The sequence below is a fragment of the Triticum urartu genome, chromosome 4A (genome assembly GCF_056163025.1).
Source record: "Triticum urartu cultivar PI428250 chromosome 4A, HENAU_Tu73, whole genome shotgun sequence".
NCBI lineage: Eukaryota > Viridiplantae > Streptophyta > Magnoliopsida > Poales > Poaceae > Triticum > Triticum urartu.
In genome coordinates, this window is record NC_141876.1 from 360,423,332 (window position 1) to 360,436,841 (window position 13,510).

Genomic DNA, 13,510 nt, shown 5'->3' on the forward strand with positions numbered 1-13,510 from the left:
AAGCCAATGCCGCGCTGGTCCTTTGAGCTTTAGTGGGAGGTATTTGATGGCATGTAAGTCATCACCGCGGGCCATGTGGATGTGGAGGAGGAAGTCCTCAATCCATACTGCGGGATCTGTTGTGCCGTCGTATGATTCAATGTTTGCAGGTTTGAAACCTTCTGGGAATTGATATTCCATTACTTCGTCTGTGAAGCATAAGGGGTGTGCGGCGCCTTTGTATTGGCTATATCTCGACGCGGCTCGAATGGGTCTTGCCCGCTGTGTTCGGCCTGGCCGGATTTGCTTTTACTGTATCCGGCGTGACATTTCTCGTCTCGCAGAGTGGTGCGCCCTCGTGATCCGTAGATCAATCTTGAATGCTTTGCCTTGTCCTCCAATATGTTTCGCATGTCTGACGTATCTCCCCATGCCTTTTCATTTGAATGGCGTTGGGGTGGGGGCTGAGCTTTTGGCTGGAATGCCTCTCTATCGCGGCCACGAGGTGGCCGATCCGCCGTATCATACGCTTCTTCCTCCAGTCGGGGTAGTAACCTGCGCCTTGGGTAACTCTTGGAGGGGCGCTCGAGTTTATATTCCTCGGCCGCGAGGACTTCAGTCCATTTGTCAGCTAGCAGATCTTGATCAGCTTGAAGCTGCTGCTGCTTTTTCTTCAGGCTATTTGCCGTGGCCATAAGCCGACACTTGAAGTGCTCTTGTTCGACGTGATCCTCTGGGACGACGAATTCATCATCGCCGAGGCTTGCCTCGTCTTCGGAGGGGGGATGTAATTGTCATCCTCCTCCTCTCCATCTGCCGCTCTCTCAGGAGAGCTGGCTCCTTCATCCTCCTGTTCTAAATCTTGCTAGAGGGGATTGTTGTTGTCTTCGGCACTATCCGGAGTATTATTATCTCCTGTGCCGGTATCATCACTTTTGCTTTGGTGGGACTTAGAGAGGCGCCGCTGACGTTGGCGCTTGGGTTGCTTCTTGGAGGGGTCATCCTCCGCTATCTCATCGCCATTGCCTTCGTTGGGTGTATCCACCATGTATATGTCATATGACGAGGTGGCTTTCCAGTGCCCTATAGGTGCTGGTTCATGTTCATCTCCGACATCGTCGTCCATACCGTCGATGTCTTCGGAGTCAAAGTCGAGCATGTCGGTTAAATCATCGACATTGGCTACGAAGTGGGTGGTGGGTGGGCGTCGAATTTCTTCATCGTCCGCATGCCAATCCTGTTGGCCATAATCCGGCTAGGGCTCTCCTGACAAAGAGAGAGATCTTAGTGAATTCAGAATGTCGCCGAAGGGCGAGTGCTGAAAGATATCCGTGGCGGTGAATTCCATGATCGGTGCCCAATCGGATTCGATTGGCAGGGGCGCGGGCGGTTCGGAGTCAGAAAGAGAGTCCGGCACCATGGAGTCACGGGCTGCGCGGAGGATTATGCTGGTGTTTGCCTCGATCGCCGTTGAGACTGTAGCCCCTGAGGCGGTGTCTAACAACCCGTCCTCGATTGGCGCAGTTGGCTCCGAGCTAAGGGTCGGAGCTGATGCGGGCGCGGCCTCTAGGGTACTATTCGGCGGCAGAGCTAGGTCATACCCATCACGACAGTGCGGCGCGCCCGGCTGTGGCTCGAATCCGTCGAAGATCAAGTCTCCGCGGATGTCGGCCGTGTAGTTCAAACTTCCAAATCTGACCTGATGGCCAGGGGCGTAGATTTCAATCTGCTCCAGATGGCCAAGCGAATTAGCCCACAGTGCAAAGCCGCCGAATACGAAGATCTGTCCGGGGAGAAAAGTCCCACCCTGGACCGCATCGCCATCGATGATAGTAGGAGCCATCAAGCCTAACGGCGACGACACAGAGGAACTCTCAATGAAAGCACCAATGTCGGTGTCAATACCGGCGGATCTCGGGTAGGGGGCCCCGAACTGTGCGTCTAGACCGGATGGTAACAGGAGGCAGGGGACACGAAGTTTTACCCAGGTTCGGGCCTTCTTGATGGAGGTAAAACCCTATGTCCTGCTTGATTAATATTGATGATATGGGTAGTACAAGAGTAGATCTACCACGAGATCAGAGAGGCTAAACCCTAGAAGCTAGCCTATGGTATGATTGTTGTTGTCCTACGGACTAAAACCTTCGGTTTATATAGACACGGAGAGGGTTAGGGTTACACAAGGTCGGTTACAAAGGAGGAGATATCCATATACGTATTGCCTAGCTTGCCTTCCACGCCAAGTAGAGTCCCATCCGGACACGAGACGAAGTCTTCAATCTTGTATCTTCATAGTCTAACAGTCCGGCCAATGAAGATAGTCCGGCTGTTCGGAGACCCCCTAATCCAGGACTCCCTCACCCACTCAGCCCATTCATGTAAGGCAAGAGGTGGAACCAAAGTTTAGTCCTACATTGCTAGTTTGGTGGAAGTTGGACCTCCTTATAAGGAAGGGTGTTTCCCCACATGTATGAGCATGAGAAAAAGAGGGACATTCACGCACGCTCCTCCTCCGTCGCCCGCCTCGCCACGCCGCGCCTCGTCATGACGCGCCGCGGGTTGCGGGAATGAGTCGAGTCGATGTCTAAATTAGTGGATATTGAATACGAACTCTGCACCCTTTGGCTGCTGCATGTTCGTTTCGTCTCCCTCTCTCCCTTCAGCTCCCGACGTAGCCTATTCGTCTCCTTCTCATGTGCCTATAAAAGAGAGGCCGCTCCTTTCCAGAGAGACACATCTGAAGACCATCTTCCTCTCGCCACCAAGTTCCTGAGCACTGCGTTGCCGCGACGATCTTCCCCATCTCGGCTTGCAGCGTGCACCGCAGGTCGGGACAGTATGCCTCCGAAACCGCACCTATTTGAGTCTGTACGGGAGAAGGGTGATAAGGTTTTTAGAGAGCGCTCCTGTAGGATCGAAAGTATGTCCAGAGGGGGGGTGATTAGACTACTTGACCAAATAAAAACTTAACCTTTTTCCAATTTTAGTTCTTGGCAGATTTTAGCTATTGTAGGACAAGTCAAGCAATCATCACACAATTCAAGCAAGCATGCAAAGAGTATATTGGCAGCGGAAAGTAAAGCATGCAACTTGCAAGAATGTAAAGGGAAGGGTTTGGAGAATTCAAACGCAATTGGAGACACGGATATTTTTCCCGTGGTTCGGATAGGTGGTGCTATCCTACATCCACGTTGATGGAGACTTCAACCCACGAAGGGTAACGGTTGCGGGAGTCCACGGAGGGCTCCACCCACGAAGGGTAATGGTTGCGCGAGTCCACGGAGGGCTCCACCCACGAAGGGTAATGGTTGCGCGAGTCCACGGAGGGCTCCACCCACGAAGGGTAATGGTTGCGCGAGTCCACGGAGGGCTCCACCCACGAAGGGTCCACAAAGAAGCAACCACCCACGAAGGGTCCACGAAGAAGCAACCACCCACGAAGGGTCCACGAAGAAGCAACCTTGTCTATCCCACCATGGCCATCGCCCACGAAGGACTTGCCTCACTAGCGGTAAATCTTCACGAAGTATGCGATCTCCTTGCCCTTACAAACTCCTTGGTTCAACTCCACAATCTTGTCGGAGGCTCCCAAGTGACACCTAGCCAATCTAGGAGACACCACTCTCCAAGAAGTAACAAATGGTGTGTTGATGATGAACTCCTTGCTCTTGTGCTTCAAATGATAGTCTCCCCAACACTCAACTCTCTCTCATAGGATTTGGATTTTGTGAAAAGAAGATTTGAGTGGAAAGCAACTTGGGGAAGGCTAGAGATCAAGATTCATATGGTAGGAATGGAATATCTTGGTCTCAACACATGAGTAGGTGGTTCTCTCTCAGAACATATGAGTTGGAATTGTGTATGTGTTCTGATGGCTCTCTCCACGAATGAAGAGGAGGTGGAGGGGTATATATAGCCTCCACACAAAATCCAACCGTTACACACAGTTTTCCAATCTCGGTGGGACCGAATCAACAAACTCGGTCGGACCGAAAAGGTAAACCTAGTGACCGTTAGAGATTTTCGGTGGGACTGACATGCAACTCGGTAGGACCGATATGGTTAGGATTTGGGCATAACTAATCTCGGTGAGACCGATTACACAAACTCGGTGAGACCGAGTTTGGTAATAAGCTAACCAGAGAGTTGGTCAGGCAAACTCGGTGGGACCGATTTGCTCTTTCGGTGAGACCGAAAAGTTACAAAAAGGAAACAAAGAGTTTACATTGCAATCTCGGTGGGACCGATTCGCTCTTTCGGTGAGACCGAAAAGTTACGAAAGGGAAACAGAGAGTTTGCAATCCCATCTCGGTGAGACCGAGATCCCTATCGGTAGAACCGAATTGCTAGGGTTTGGCAGTGGCTTATGACAAGTGAAACTCGGTGGCGCCGGATAGAAAGAATCGGTAGGACCGAGTTTGGCTTAGGGTTTAGGTCATATGTGGATATGGGAAAGTAGTTGAGGGTTTTGGAGCATATCACTAAGCACATGAAGCAAAAGGCTCATTAAGCAACACCTCATCCCTCCTTGATAGTATTGGCTTTTCCTAAAGACTCAATGTGATCTTGGATCACTAAAATATAAAATGAAGAATCTTAAGCTTTTGAGCTTGAGCCAATCCTTTGTCCTTAGCATTTTGAGAGTTCCACTTTCACATCCATACCATGCCAATTATTGAGCTTTCCTGAAATAGTCATCTTGGAATAGCATTAGCTCAATGAGCTATATGTTGTTATGAATTACCAAAACCACCTAGGGATAGTTGCACTTTCAGCTCCGCGCGACTATTGACTTCTTCGTCACGGATGCCCCGGACTCCGACGACTACTTATCTGACGACGACTTCTTTCCCGACATCGACAACCTCCTCGACGACATGGCTGGCGAGGACACTAACCCCAAGACCAGTACTTCCGCTGTTGTACCGTACATGTTCATACTTTTTCTGTTTGAGCTTCTGCCACAGTTTCTTGCTTTAGTGTATGCTCTAGATATATTTGGTTCTAGTTCATATTTGCAGATACTATTTACTTTCTCTCTGTCAGATTGCATGCCTTGCTTGATCTCTGCTATTTTAGCCATGCTTTATCTAGTATTTCCGTTAATAAAATTATGATACATTGCTCATATTTAAAAAAAATATGTCAACACATGAATATAAAACTGTGTTGGATGATAAAACATGTCCGGATCACGGGGACATAATGAGGCGGTTTGATGGTGGATGCATCCGGTGTGGCCAGCGGCCGTGACTGGGCACGCAGCGTTTTTCCGTTCCTCCGCCCACATGAAGATGAAGGAAGACCCCCGAACCAGACCGCCTCCCCCCTGCAAGAGGAGAGACCCCTTCCGCCACGGCTTGATTGCCGGTGGCTTTCCTTTCTTCCTTCCCCTGCGCAGCTGCTCTCACACGCAGATGCTGCTCTTCCTTCCGTCCCCGGACACGCAGGCAAGGCAAAGGCACCCACCACCAAATAGGAAGGGGAGTTACTCCACCACCACCAGCAGCCTAGCCTAGCCTAGCACAGCACAGCAGTGGGAGGGGGAGGCACCAGGGCAGGGCAGGTCCGGAGATGGATGGAGACTTGTTGCAGCGCAGCCCACTGCAAAGCTCCAAATTACAACACGGAGCCCAACCACCACTTATACGCCACCGCCACCACCACCAGCATCGCCACCACTTTCCCCTCCCCGATCTCCTCCCCAAACCCTAACCCCCTCCCCTCGGATCCGCGCATGGAGGCGTGACGGGCCGGGGGGATGGACGCCGTGCCGGAGGACCTCCGCTGCAAGCGCTCCGACGGCAAGCAGTGGCGCTGCAGCGCCCCTTCCATGCCCGACAAGACCGTCTGCGAGAAGCACTACGTCCAGGCCAAGAAGCGCGCCGCCTCCTCCGCGCTACGCGCTACGCTCCGCAGGTCCTCCCCCTCCTACGCCGCCGCCTCCTACGCGCCGCCCCGTGAGGGCGACGCCGACGCCGACCTGCCCCTGCCAATGGCTGTCGCGAGGCCCTTCTACGGCAGTGTCGTCGGGGAGCCTGTCTACGTGGCGGAGCCGGCGGTGCGGAGGGGGCTGCCCCTCATCAATGCTATCGGCTCGCGCACCGCAGCGGTCAGTTGGTTTTACCTCTTTGTGTGTGTCTCTGTGTGTGTGTGGCTTGCGCTGCTTTGGGGTGCTGATGTTGGTGATATATGTCGATGACGGCAGGAGCTAGTCGGGAGAGCCTCTGTAGGGCTGCAAGGCTGTGCCGAGGTGAAGACGAGTTGCCACCAATGCCGGAGGAGTGTCAATGCCGTTTGGTGTACCAGCTGTGACAGGAGGGGGTATTGCGGCGGCTGCATCTCCAGATGGTATATTGCGATATGGATTATACTGTTCTACACTTATTATTAAGAGTGTCAATCTTGATTCAAGAATAATTCCATCCTAGAGGAAGGCACTTGTCCATAGGAACTGCCAAATCATAGGAACTACTCTAGGGCATTCCTGTTGGAACATGTTGCTGAAGCACATAGAGATGTTCCTGGTTAGTGTCTTGTCTTGGTAATTTCAGAAGCATAGCCTCTGCCGTGGCCTTTTAAAGGAAAAATTAATCATTATCTTGGTTCATAACAATAAAAAGTTAATGTTCCACAACCAATGTGATTTTTTTCCTGACGGTCCCTTCTCAAGAACAAGTTCAATATGGCCTAATTGAAAAGAGAATCAGATCTGATCTCACCCAATTACATTTATACAAAATATCAAGTACAAACACACCTTCTTGGTACACTACCAATTTGATGGAGAGACACCTTCAAAGAACTGGGATGGCGATCAATGCTGACGGCAATGGTGCGGGTAACACAATTTATGAACTCCACAATCAGTGTATGAGAAACAGTCAGTGTGTGAAGTGGAGCATGCAATGGCTGTGCACGTTGGAAAAAGTTGCTAAGGACTAAGAGGATCAGTTGCAACGGTTGCGGGATGAATAGGTGTTCAGGGTGACAGACTAACAGCTAATGTTTCATGCTCTTTGAGCTGGCTAAACAGGAAGAATATTTTCTTGCTTAGAGTTTAATGGTCCTGTGTTGGGTCTTAACAATAACATGCACTACCTCCGTCCATGTTTACTAGTCCCCCTCATATTTTGGGTCACAGTAGAAATAGTTCTGTCGAGCCACTGACTTCTGATCAGTAACATCTTGTTTTTATTTAGAGTGATCATATGAAAATGAGAGTGCACTTGACTTGAAAAATATTTTCATGATGTTGAGTTCATTAGGATCTCAAAAATATATTGCTCAAGATCAATTTTAGTTTCACCGTGGGGACTGTTGCATTGTCAAGGAAACACCTTATTTTTGTGGCTATTGGTTATGCTTGGTTAGCATGTTAGAAATTTGCGTATGTTGTCACCTTACACTGTACGGTGTGCATACTTGGCCATTTCGGCTTTATAGATTTGATTACAGACTCATTATTGCTTTTCCTTACTAATAGAATATGTAATGTAGGTACTCTGACATTGCAATAGATGATATTCAAAAGGTTTGTCCAGCATGCCGTGGCATTTGTAACTGCAAAGTTTGCTTACAAGGAGACAACGTAATTAAGGTATGTAGGGCATGTTTGGTTGATGGCAGGGTATCTGAGAAATTACAAAACTGCCCTCTTGATGCTAAACCATAGCTCTAACTGAGTCAAATTCCACAATTTGCACAGCTTGCAACACCAAGTTAGCCAACTTTGACTTTCTTAGCCTAGTGTTTGTTTCTTTGCCAAACTTGTAACATGTTCCACTATTTGATCACTATGCCCCACATGCAGTTGACACATCTTTTTGTCATACATTGCCTAAGCTGTGGCATGCCACAAGTTGTTTAACTTAGGTGTTTCAACATCTGGCATCCAACCAAATATGCCTGTTGGGAGTTTTCTTCCTTTTCTCTTTCCATGTATTTGATTTCCATCCTCTACTGAGTTTTCTTATGTAACACTTCTTTTGTTCTTTTAAGGCAAGGGTGCAGGAGATATCTGTTGTAGATAAGTTGAAATATCTTCATAGCATTTTGGCATATGTTCTTCCAGTGCTAAAGCAGATTTACTCCGACCAATGCTTTGAAATAGGTGTTGAAACAAGAGCTTATGGTACCTTATTTTCCCTCTTACCCTCCTTTGTGTAATAACTCTGCATGTTTCAAACAGCACCATAACATATTATATGCAATAGGGCTCAAGATGGACATCATTAGGGCAAAGATGAATTCTGATGAGCAAATGTGCTGGTACTGCTTTTGCATTCTTCTATCTGTTGCTTTTATCATTGGGATTTTATTATTCCTGCAATATAATTTAAAGCTATAGTGTAATACCTTATAAGTTACCTTTCTGCAGTGACTTTTGCAAAGTGCCAGTGTTTGATTATCATCGACACTGTCCAAGATGTTTGTATGACTTATGCCTTGACTGTTGTCGAGATATTAGGCGCTCTCAGACAAATGTAGTCAGAGGAGAATATGCTGAAAGTAAAGGTCCTGTGGTGGAGACAAATAAAGATAGTGCGAGTGACAGAGCAAGATTGGAACCATCTGCAGCAAGTGTCAACGATAAGTTGTTCCCAGAGCCGATAGATGCAAATGATATTGGCATCAGATCTTTGTTTCCTACATGGAGAGCCAACAATGATGGCAGCATCACTTGTGGGCCTCATGAGGCTGGTGGTTGTGGCTCCTCAAAGCTGGTATTAAGGCGAATATTCAAAATAAACTGGATTGGTAAGCTTGTAAAGAGTTCTCAAGAAATGGTTAATGGTTGCAAAGCACATGATCTTGAGAATGGATGCTCATCCTGTCACGATAGCAGAAGATTGGACTCAATTGGTCGCCATAACTTTGGTCTCTCAAAATGTTCAGATAGTGATGGTATTGATGGGAACTCTGTGTACTCTTCTGTACTGGAGAACTTAAAATACGAGGGTATTGTCCATTTCCGTAAACACTGGATAAATGGGGAGCCTGTAATTATTAGGAATGCATTTGAGCCTTCTTTATCATCAAGTTGGGACCCGTTAAGTATTTGGCGAGGAATCCAGGAGATCATGGATGAAAAAATGGATGAAAATGCGATAGTTAAAGCTGTGGACTGCTCAAACCAATCAGAGGTAAAACGGGAGTATTAGTTACTAGTTTATCTATCTAACTAACAGTTGTTCACTTTCTATTTGAAATGATCTTATCACTGTGACGTCTGTTTATAGACTCTGAAGTGGCATGCTATTACTTATAATATTACTGTTGCTAGTCGGCTTTGACTGTAAGAAGCATAACTTTCGCCCCAAGAGAGATGTAGGTGATGAAAATTACTTCTGTTTGTACGAGGATTTCTCAAACATCATTACCCCATCCTATAATCATGACTGAAGAAGTGAAAAAGAAAGATAGTAGAAAACTAAACACTTTTTGTGTACTATGGCTATCCTAAAATCTACATGCTGCTTTACAAAAAAAAATCAGGTGCATATCAAGCTCAACCAATTTATCAAAGGTTATTCAGATGGTCACAAGGGAGAAGATGGCAAGTTAATTATGCTGAAACTGAAAGATTGGCCTCCAGTGAGCGTATTAGAGGAGTTTCTGTTATGCCAGCGACCAGAGTTCATTGTCAATTTTCCCTTAGTAGACTTTATCCATTCTAAGTGGGGCTTTCTTAACCTTGCGGCTAAGTTACCCCCAGATGCCCTACAGTCTGAAGTAGGCCTAAAGCTGCTTATTGCATATGGAAGGCAGCAACAACCTGGTAAAAGCGATTCAGTGACAAATCTGATGGTTAAGATGGGTGATGTGGTAAGTTGCCCTTTTGCTATATTTACACTTCAAATTTCTTTTCGTTTTACTGAAGTCAAACATCCGTTTACTAGAGAATGCTGGTTGATGTTGCAACTTACCTTTTGATCTGTTTCTCGGCAATTTAATAAATTAATGAAATACAATAAACACACCACATGGCTAATGCTATGTTTTTCTGTATATAGGTACACATGTTAATGCATAGAGCTGAAATGCGTTACCTATGTCCAAAGAGTCTACAACCTGAGCAGCCGGAAAGGATTGCCAATGGGATGGCAGTGCATGTAAATGCTCATGCACCTGTGCAAAACTTGAATCTGGATATGGGGGAACAATCACCTGAACACACAGTTTCTAAGTCTTGCGGCCCTTCTGCAGGCTCTTCTGCTGAGCTATCAAGTTCATCACATTCAGAGCAAGCAAAAACTAATGGTGTAGAAAGATCTCAGCCTGGTGCTCTTTGGGATGTCTTCCGCAGGCAGGATGTGCCGATGCTGAATAAATATTTAGCTTCTAACTGGGAGGAACTTACAAATAACAGTCAGGCGATGCTCTCTGTAATTACTTCTCACTACTCTATGCCAAATTTGGCTGAACCACTTTTGTCAAATATGTTTATGTTGAGAATACTATTTCTTTGGTTTCAGGTGAAGCATCCTATTTATGATCAAGCTGTATATCTCAGGGAGCACCATAAAAGGGTATTAAAGGATCAATATGGTAAGTACACCAAATAAAGATTATCGCTTTGAAGTTGGTAGATGCAATAGTTACCGACTTCCTTTCACTGATGCACAATAGCAGCTTGTTTCATTTACTTTGCCAACTTCTCAGACTTGGGCAATCCATAATACTACTTTATTGCAATACCACATCAAGCAGATGATGTGCCATCTACTCCCTCTGTCCCATAATGTAAGACGTTTTTTTACACTAGTGCATTATGGGACGGAGGGCGTAAATTCCTACCGAATCAATAAATGTAACTATACCAATTCTTTGCTCGAAAGAGAGCAACCAAATGTCTGCTTGCTAGGTCTTGTTTACCGGGAAATCCCAACCTGATACTTCTATCTACATCCTTTTTGGTGTGGAATATGATTTTTCGCCACTACTTGACTTTGATGATTTGCCACTGGTTACTTTGCAAATGATATTTTGCCACTTCTTAGTTGGGACTTTGAGGATTTGCCCTTTTACAGTCAAAAACAATAGTAGTTACGAGTGTTTTAGATAATATATGCGCAAAACAGTGGACAACAATACCCTTGTGCCTGTTTGACTGAAGAGGCAGAAAAATAAGTAGAAATCCCCAATGTCCCAGCTCTTCCGCCTCTCGAGTTCTCTCTGCCGGCGCCAATGAAGATGAACTTGTAGAGGAGGTCCCATGGTAGGTCCTGGGTGGGCGTGAACTAGCCACGGCCGGCACTGTGGAGACGAGCGATAGGTGGCCCTCGTAGAGGAAGCCCGAGGGCCTGCACGGTGACAGCGGCGTCCCTGAACCGTGTGTAGCCAAGCGCGCCGCAGCGGCTGGGGAGCTGGAACGGCGCTGGCGAATGCTTCAGCAGCCCTGCCAGTCACCGCCGCTGCTGATGCCCTGCCTGCCCTGTGCTGCTCTTGCTCGCCGCCGCGGCCACCTACTGGTTCTACAACAGGTACTGCTGGTTGCTGCTGCTGCACGTAGTGCTGCTGCTGCTCGCACCTCTTGGCTCCACAGTGGTCAGCCGGGTATACTCTTGTGTTCTGAACGACAGCTGATGCAACACATAGTCCTTTCGCTTGGAGAGCAGGATAAATCACTGATGTGTATTAGCGTCACAAAATCCTGTGTTTGCTTCCATGGAAGAATCGATCAGCTGCTTGCATGCTTGCCATGCTGCCATGGAATAATCAATCTAGCACTTCTTCTGTGGATTGCTCACCGGCGACGGATAGAGCCAGAGGCATCATATCTTGGTCTGACGGGGGGACTGTGATGCTGAGATGTGGACCTGCATGGCTCCTGGTCGTGTTGGCCAGCGTGACCATGGCCGCCAACTCCGGATCCGCTCCCCGTGGCAAGTCACAAGAGAGATGGGGAATGAACAAACAGGAAGAGCTTGTCTGTTGGCTTGGTCGATCGAGGACATGGGCAATTTGGGGATTTCATGCGGGCCCCACCTGTAAGAGGCAAATCCTCGAAGTCCCAAGTAAAAAGTGCAAAATATCAATTGCAAAGTAGGCAGAGGCAAATTGTCGAAGGCCCAAGTAAGCAGTGGCAAGAGATCACATCCCCCCCTTTTGGCGAATTGTCGAAGTCCCACGTAAGCAGTGTGCTAGTAATATCTCATATGAGGCAGACTAATGATTTAGCTGCATCTTATTTGTATATTTTTAATTTGCGTTATGTCACCTGTATTTGTACGTTCTTACAGGAATTGAACCTCGGACATTTGAACAACATATTGGCGAGGCTGTTTTTATTCCAGCTGGCTGTCCTTACCAAGTAAAAAATCTCCAGGTATGCTTCTAGTGATTTTGCGCCATCACAGATTGCTATACTGAACCTTACTGCTTTGGATGATCTACTCTTTGAAATGGTTCATCGTATGCAAATATAGTTACATCGTCTTTTGTTAAAATATGGTTCAGTCTACGGTTCAGTTGGCTCTGGATTTTTTGTCGCCTGAGAGTTTGCGGGAGTCGGCTCGTATGGCCCAAGAGATACGCTGCCTGCCAAATCATCATGATGCAAAACTGAAGATGCTTGAGGTACCTCAGAACTGAGCTGGTCACCGAGCAGTTGCTTTATGCCTATGTCACTTACCGTTCGGAACAAAAAGGAACCTTACGAGTTTTGTCATCAAACATGCAGGTTGGAAAAATAGCTTTATATGCAGCAAGTTCCGCTGTCAAAGAAATTCAGAAAATAACCCTTGATCCCAAGTAGGTGCACTTAACTTGTCTCCTTGAGCGTAGAACTGTAGAGATCTTCACCTCTTCTTTTTTCATACGCCTTTAGTTGATCTATGCTGCTTATAAACCCAGTATCTGTGCCTTTCTCAGGTTTAATCTGGATATCAGATTTGAGGATCAGAACCTAACCCGGGCAGTTTCAGAGAACTTGGCTAGAGTCACTAAACAACGAAAGGTGTCTTGTGGTTGACATTCTGCAAGTCCTCAGGAGATGCGGGATGTAAAATTGAAATTGAAATCCATGTGAAGTAGATATAGCAAATTGTACATGTAGTATACCATGTCCCGAAAGAAACACATTCACAACTCTTGTCAGATAGTATTGACTTCACCTGTATATTGTGGGTTAGGAGTAACGGCTGTGCTCATGTCAACAAAAATAATGTGTTGAGCAATTAATGAACATTACTATGAGAGTATGATTGATAACTACTCTTCCGCCATTTTGAAGAGAATTTCAGACAATTTTGGGTCGAGTAATATGGAGTTTGGCCCTGTTGTGCTCTAGCTTACATTCACAAAAACAAAACAAAACAAACAGGTTAGATTTAATAGTGACGTTATAGCATGGGCAAATTTGCCCCCCAAACATATGCATGTAGATTATATAGCACACAATTAATTCAACACAAACCAAAATAAACTGCAATTCAACACAAGCCAAGATAAACTTTACCTATTCATACACAGGCCATACATAATGAATCAAAATACACCTCTGTTGTGCTCGTTGATCTCCATCTGC

At 46.6% G+C, this 13,510-nt stretch overlaps 1 protein-coding gene across 5 annotated transcripts; it reads left to right on the forward strand.

Moving 5' to 3' along the window:
* Positions 1-5,275: 5,275 nt before the first annotated feature.
* On the forward strand, positions 5,276-13,194 carry LOC125551737 (JmjC domain protein JMJ24). 5 transcript variants are annotated; one of them, XR_015601147.1, is made up of 13 exons: positions 5,280-6,091; positions 6,188-6,330; positions 7,480-7,579; positions 7,981-8,113; positions 8,196-8,250; positions 8,360-9,125; positions 9,478-9,807; positions 9,996-10,367; positions 10,458-10,530; positions 10,821-12,113; positions 12,225-12,310; positions 12,442-12,561; positions 12,665-12,705. XR_015601147.1 is itself a non-coding variant. In XM_048715031.2 (13 exons), exons 1-13 carry the CDS (start codon positions 5,741-5,743, stop codon positions 12,953-12,955), a joined length of 2,700 nt encoding a protein of 899 aa, XP_048570988.2. In that variant the 5' UTR covers positions 5,282-5,740; the 3' UTR covers positions 12,956-13,194. The 5 variants fall into 5 exon arrangements, 3 of the variants coding, with proteins under 3 accessions (XP_048570989.2, XP_087374542.1, XP_048570988.2); XR_007303084.2 differs by having other exon boundaries at positions 11,135-12,113; XM_048715031.2 differs by lacking the exon at positions 10,821-12,113 and adding an exon at positions 12,856-13,194 and having other exon boundaries at positions 5,282-6,091; positions 12,665-12,735.
* Positions 13,195-13,510: the final 316 nt, after the last annotated feature.

What these genes read in the sequence shown, in the direction of transcription:
- LOC125551737 (XM_087518416.1), top strand. Translation starts at nt 5,741, where the DNA reads ATGGACGCCGTGCCGGAGGACCTCCGCTGCAAGCGCTCCGACGGCAAG. An exon ending in AAGGAGACAACGTAATTAAG is followed by an intron (nt 7,580 to 7,980) that starts GTATGTAGGGCA and finishes TGTTCTTTTAAG; the next exon opens with GCAAGGGTGCAGGAGATATC. An exon ending in CAAAACTGAAGATGCTTGAG is followed by an intron (nt 12,562 to 12,664) that starts GTACCTCAGAAC and finishes TCAAACATGCAG; the next exon opens with GTTGGAAAAATAGCTTTATA.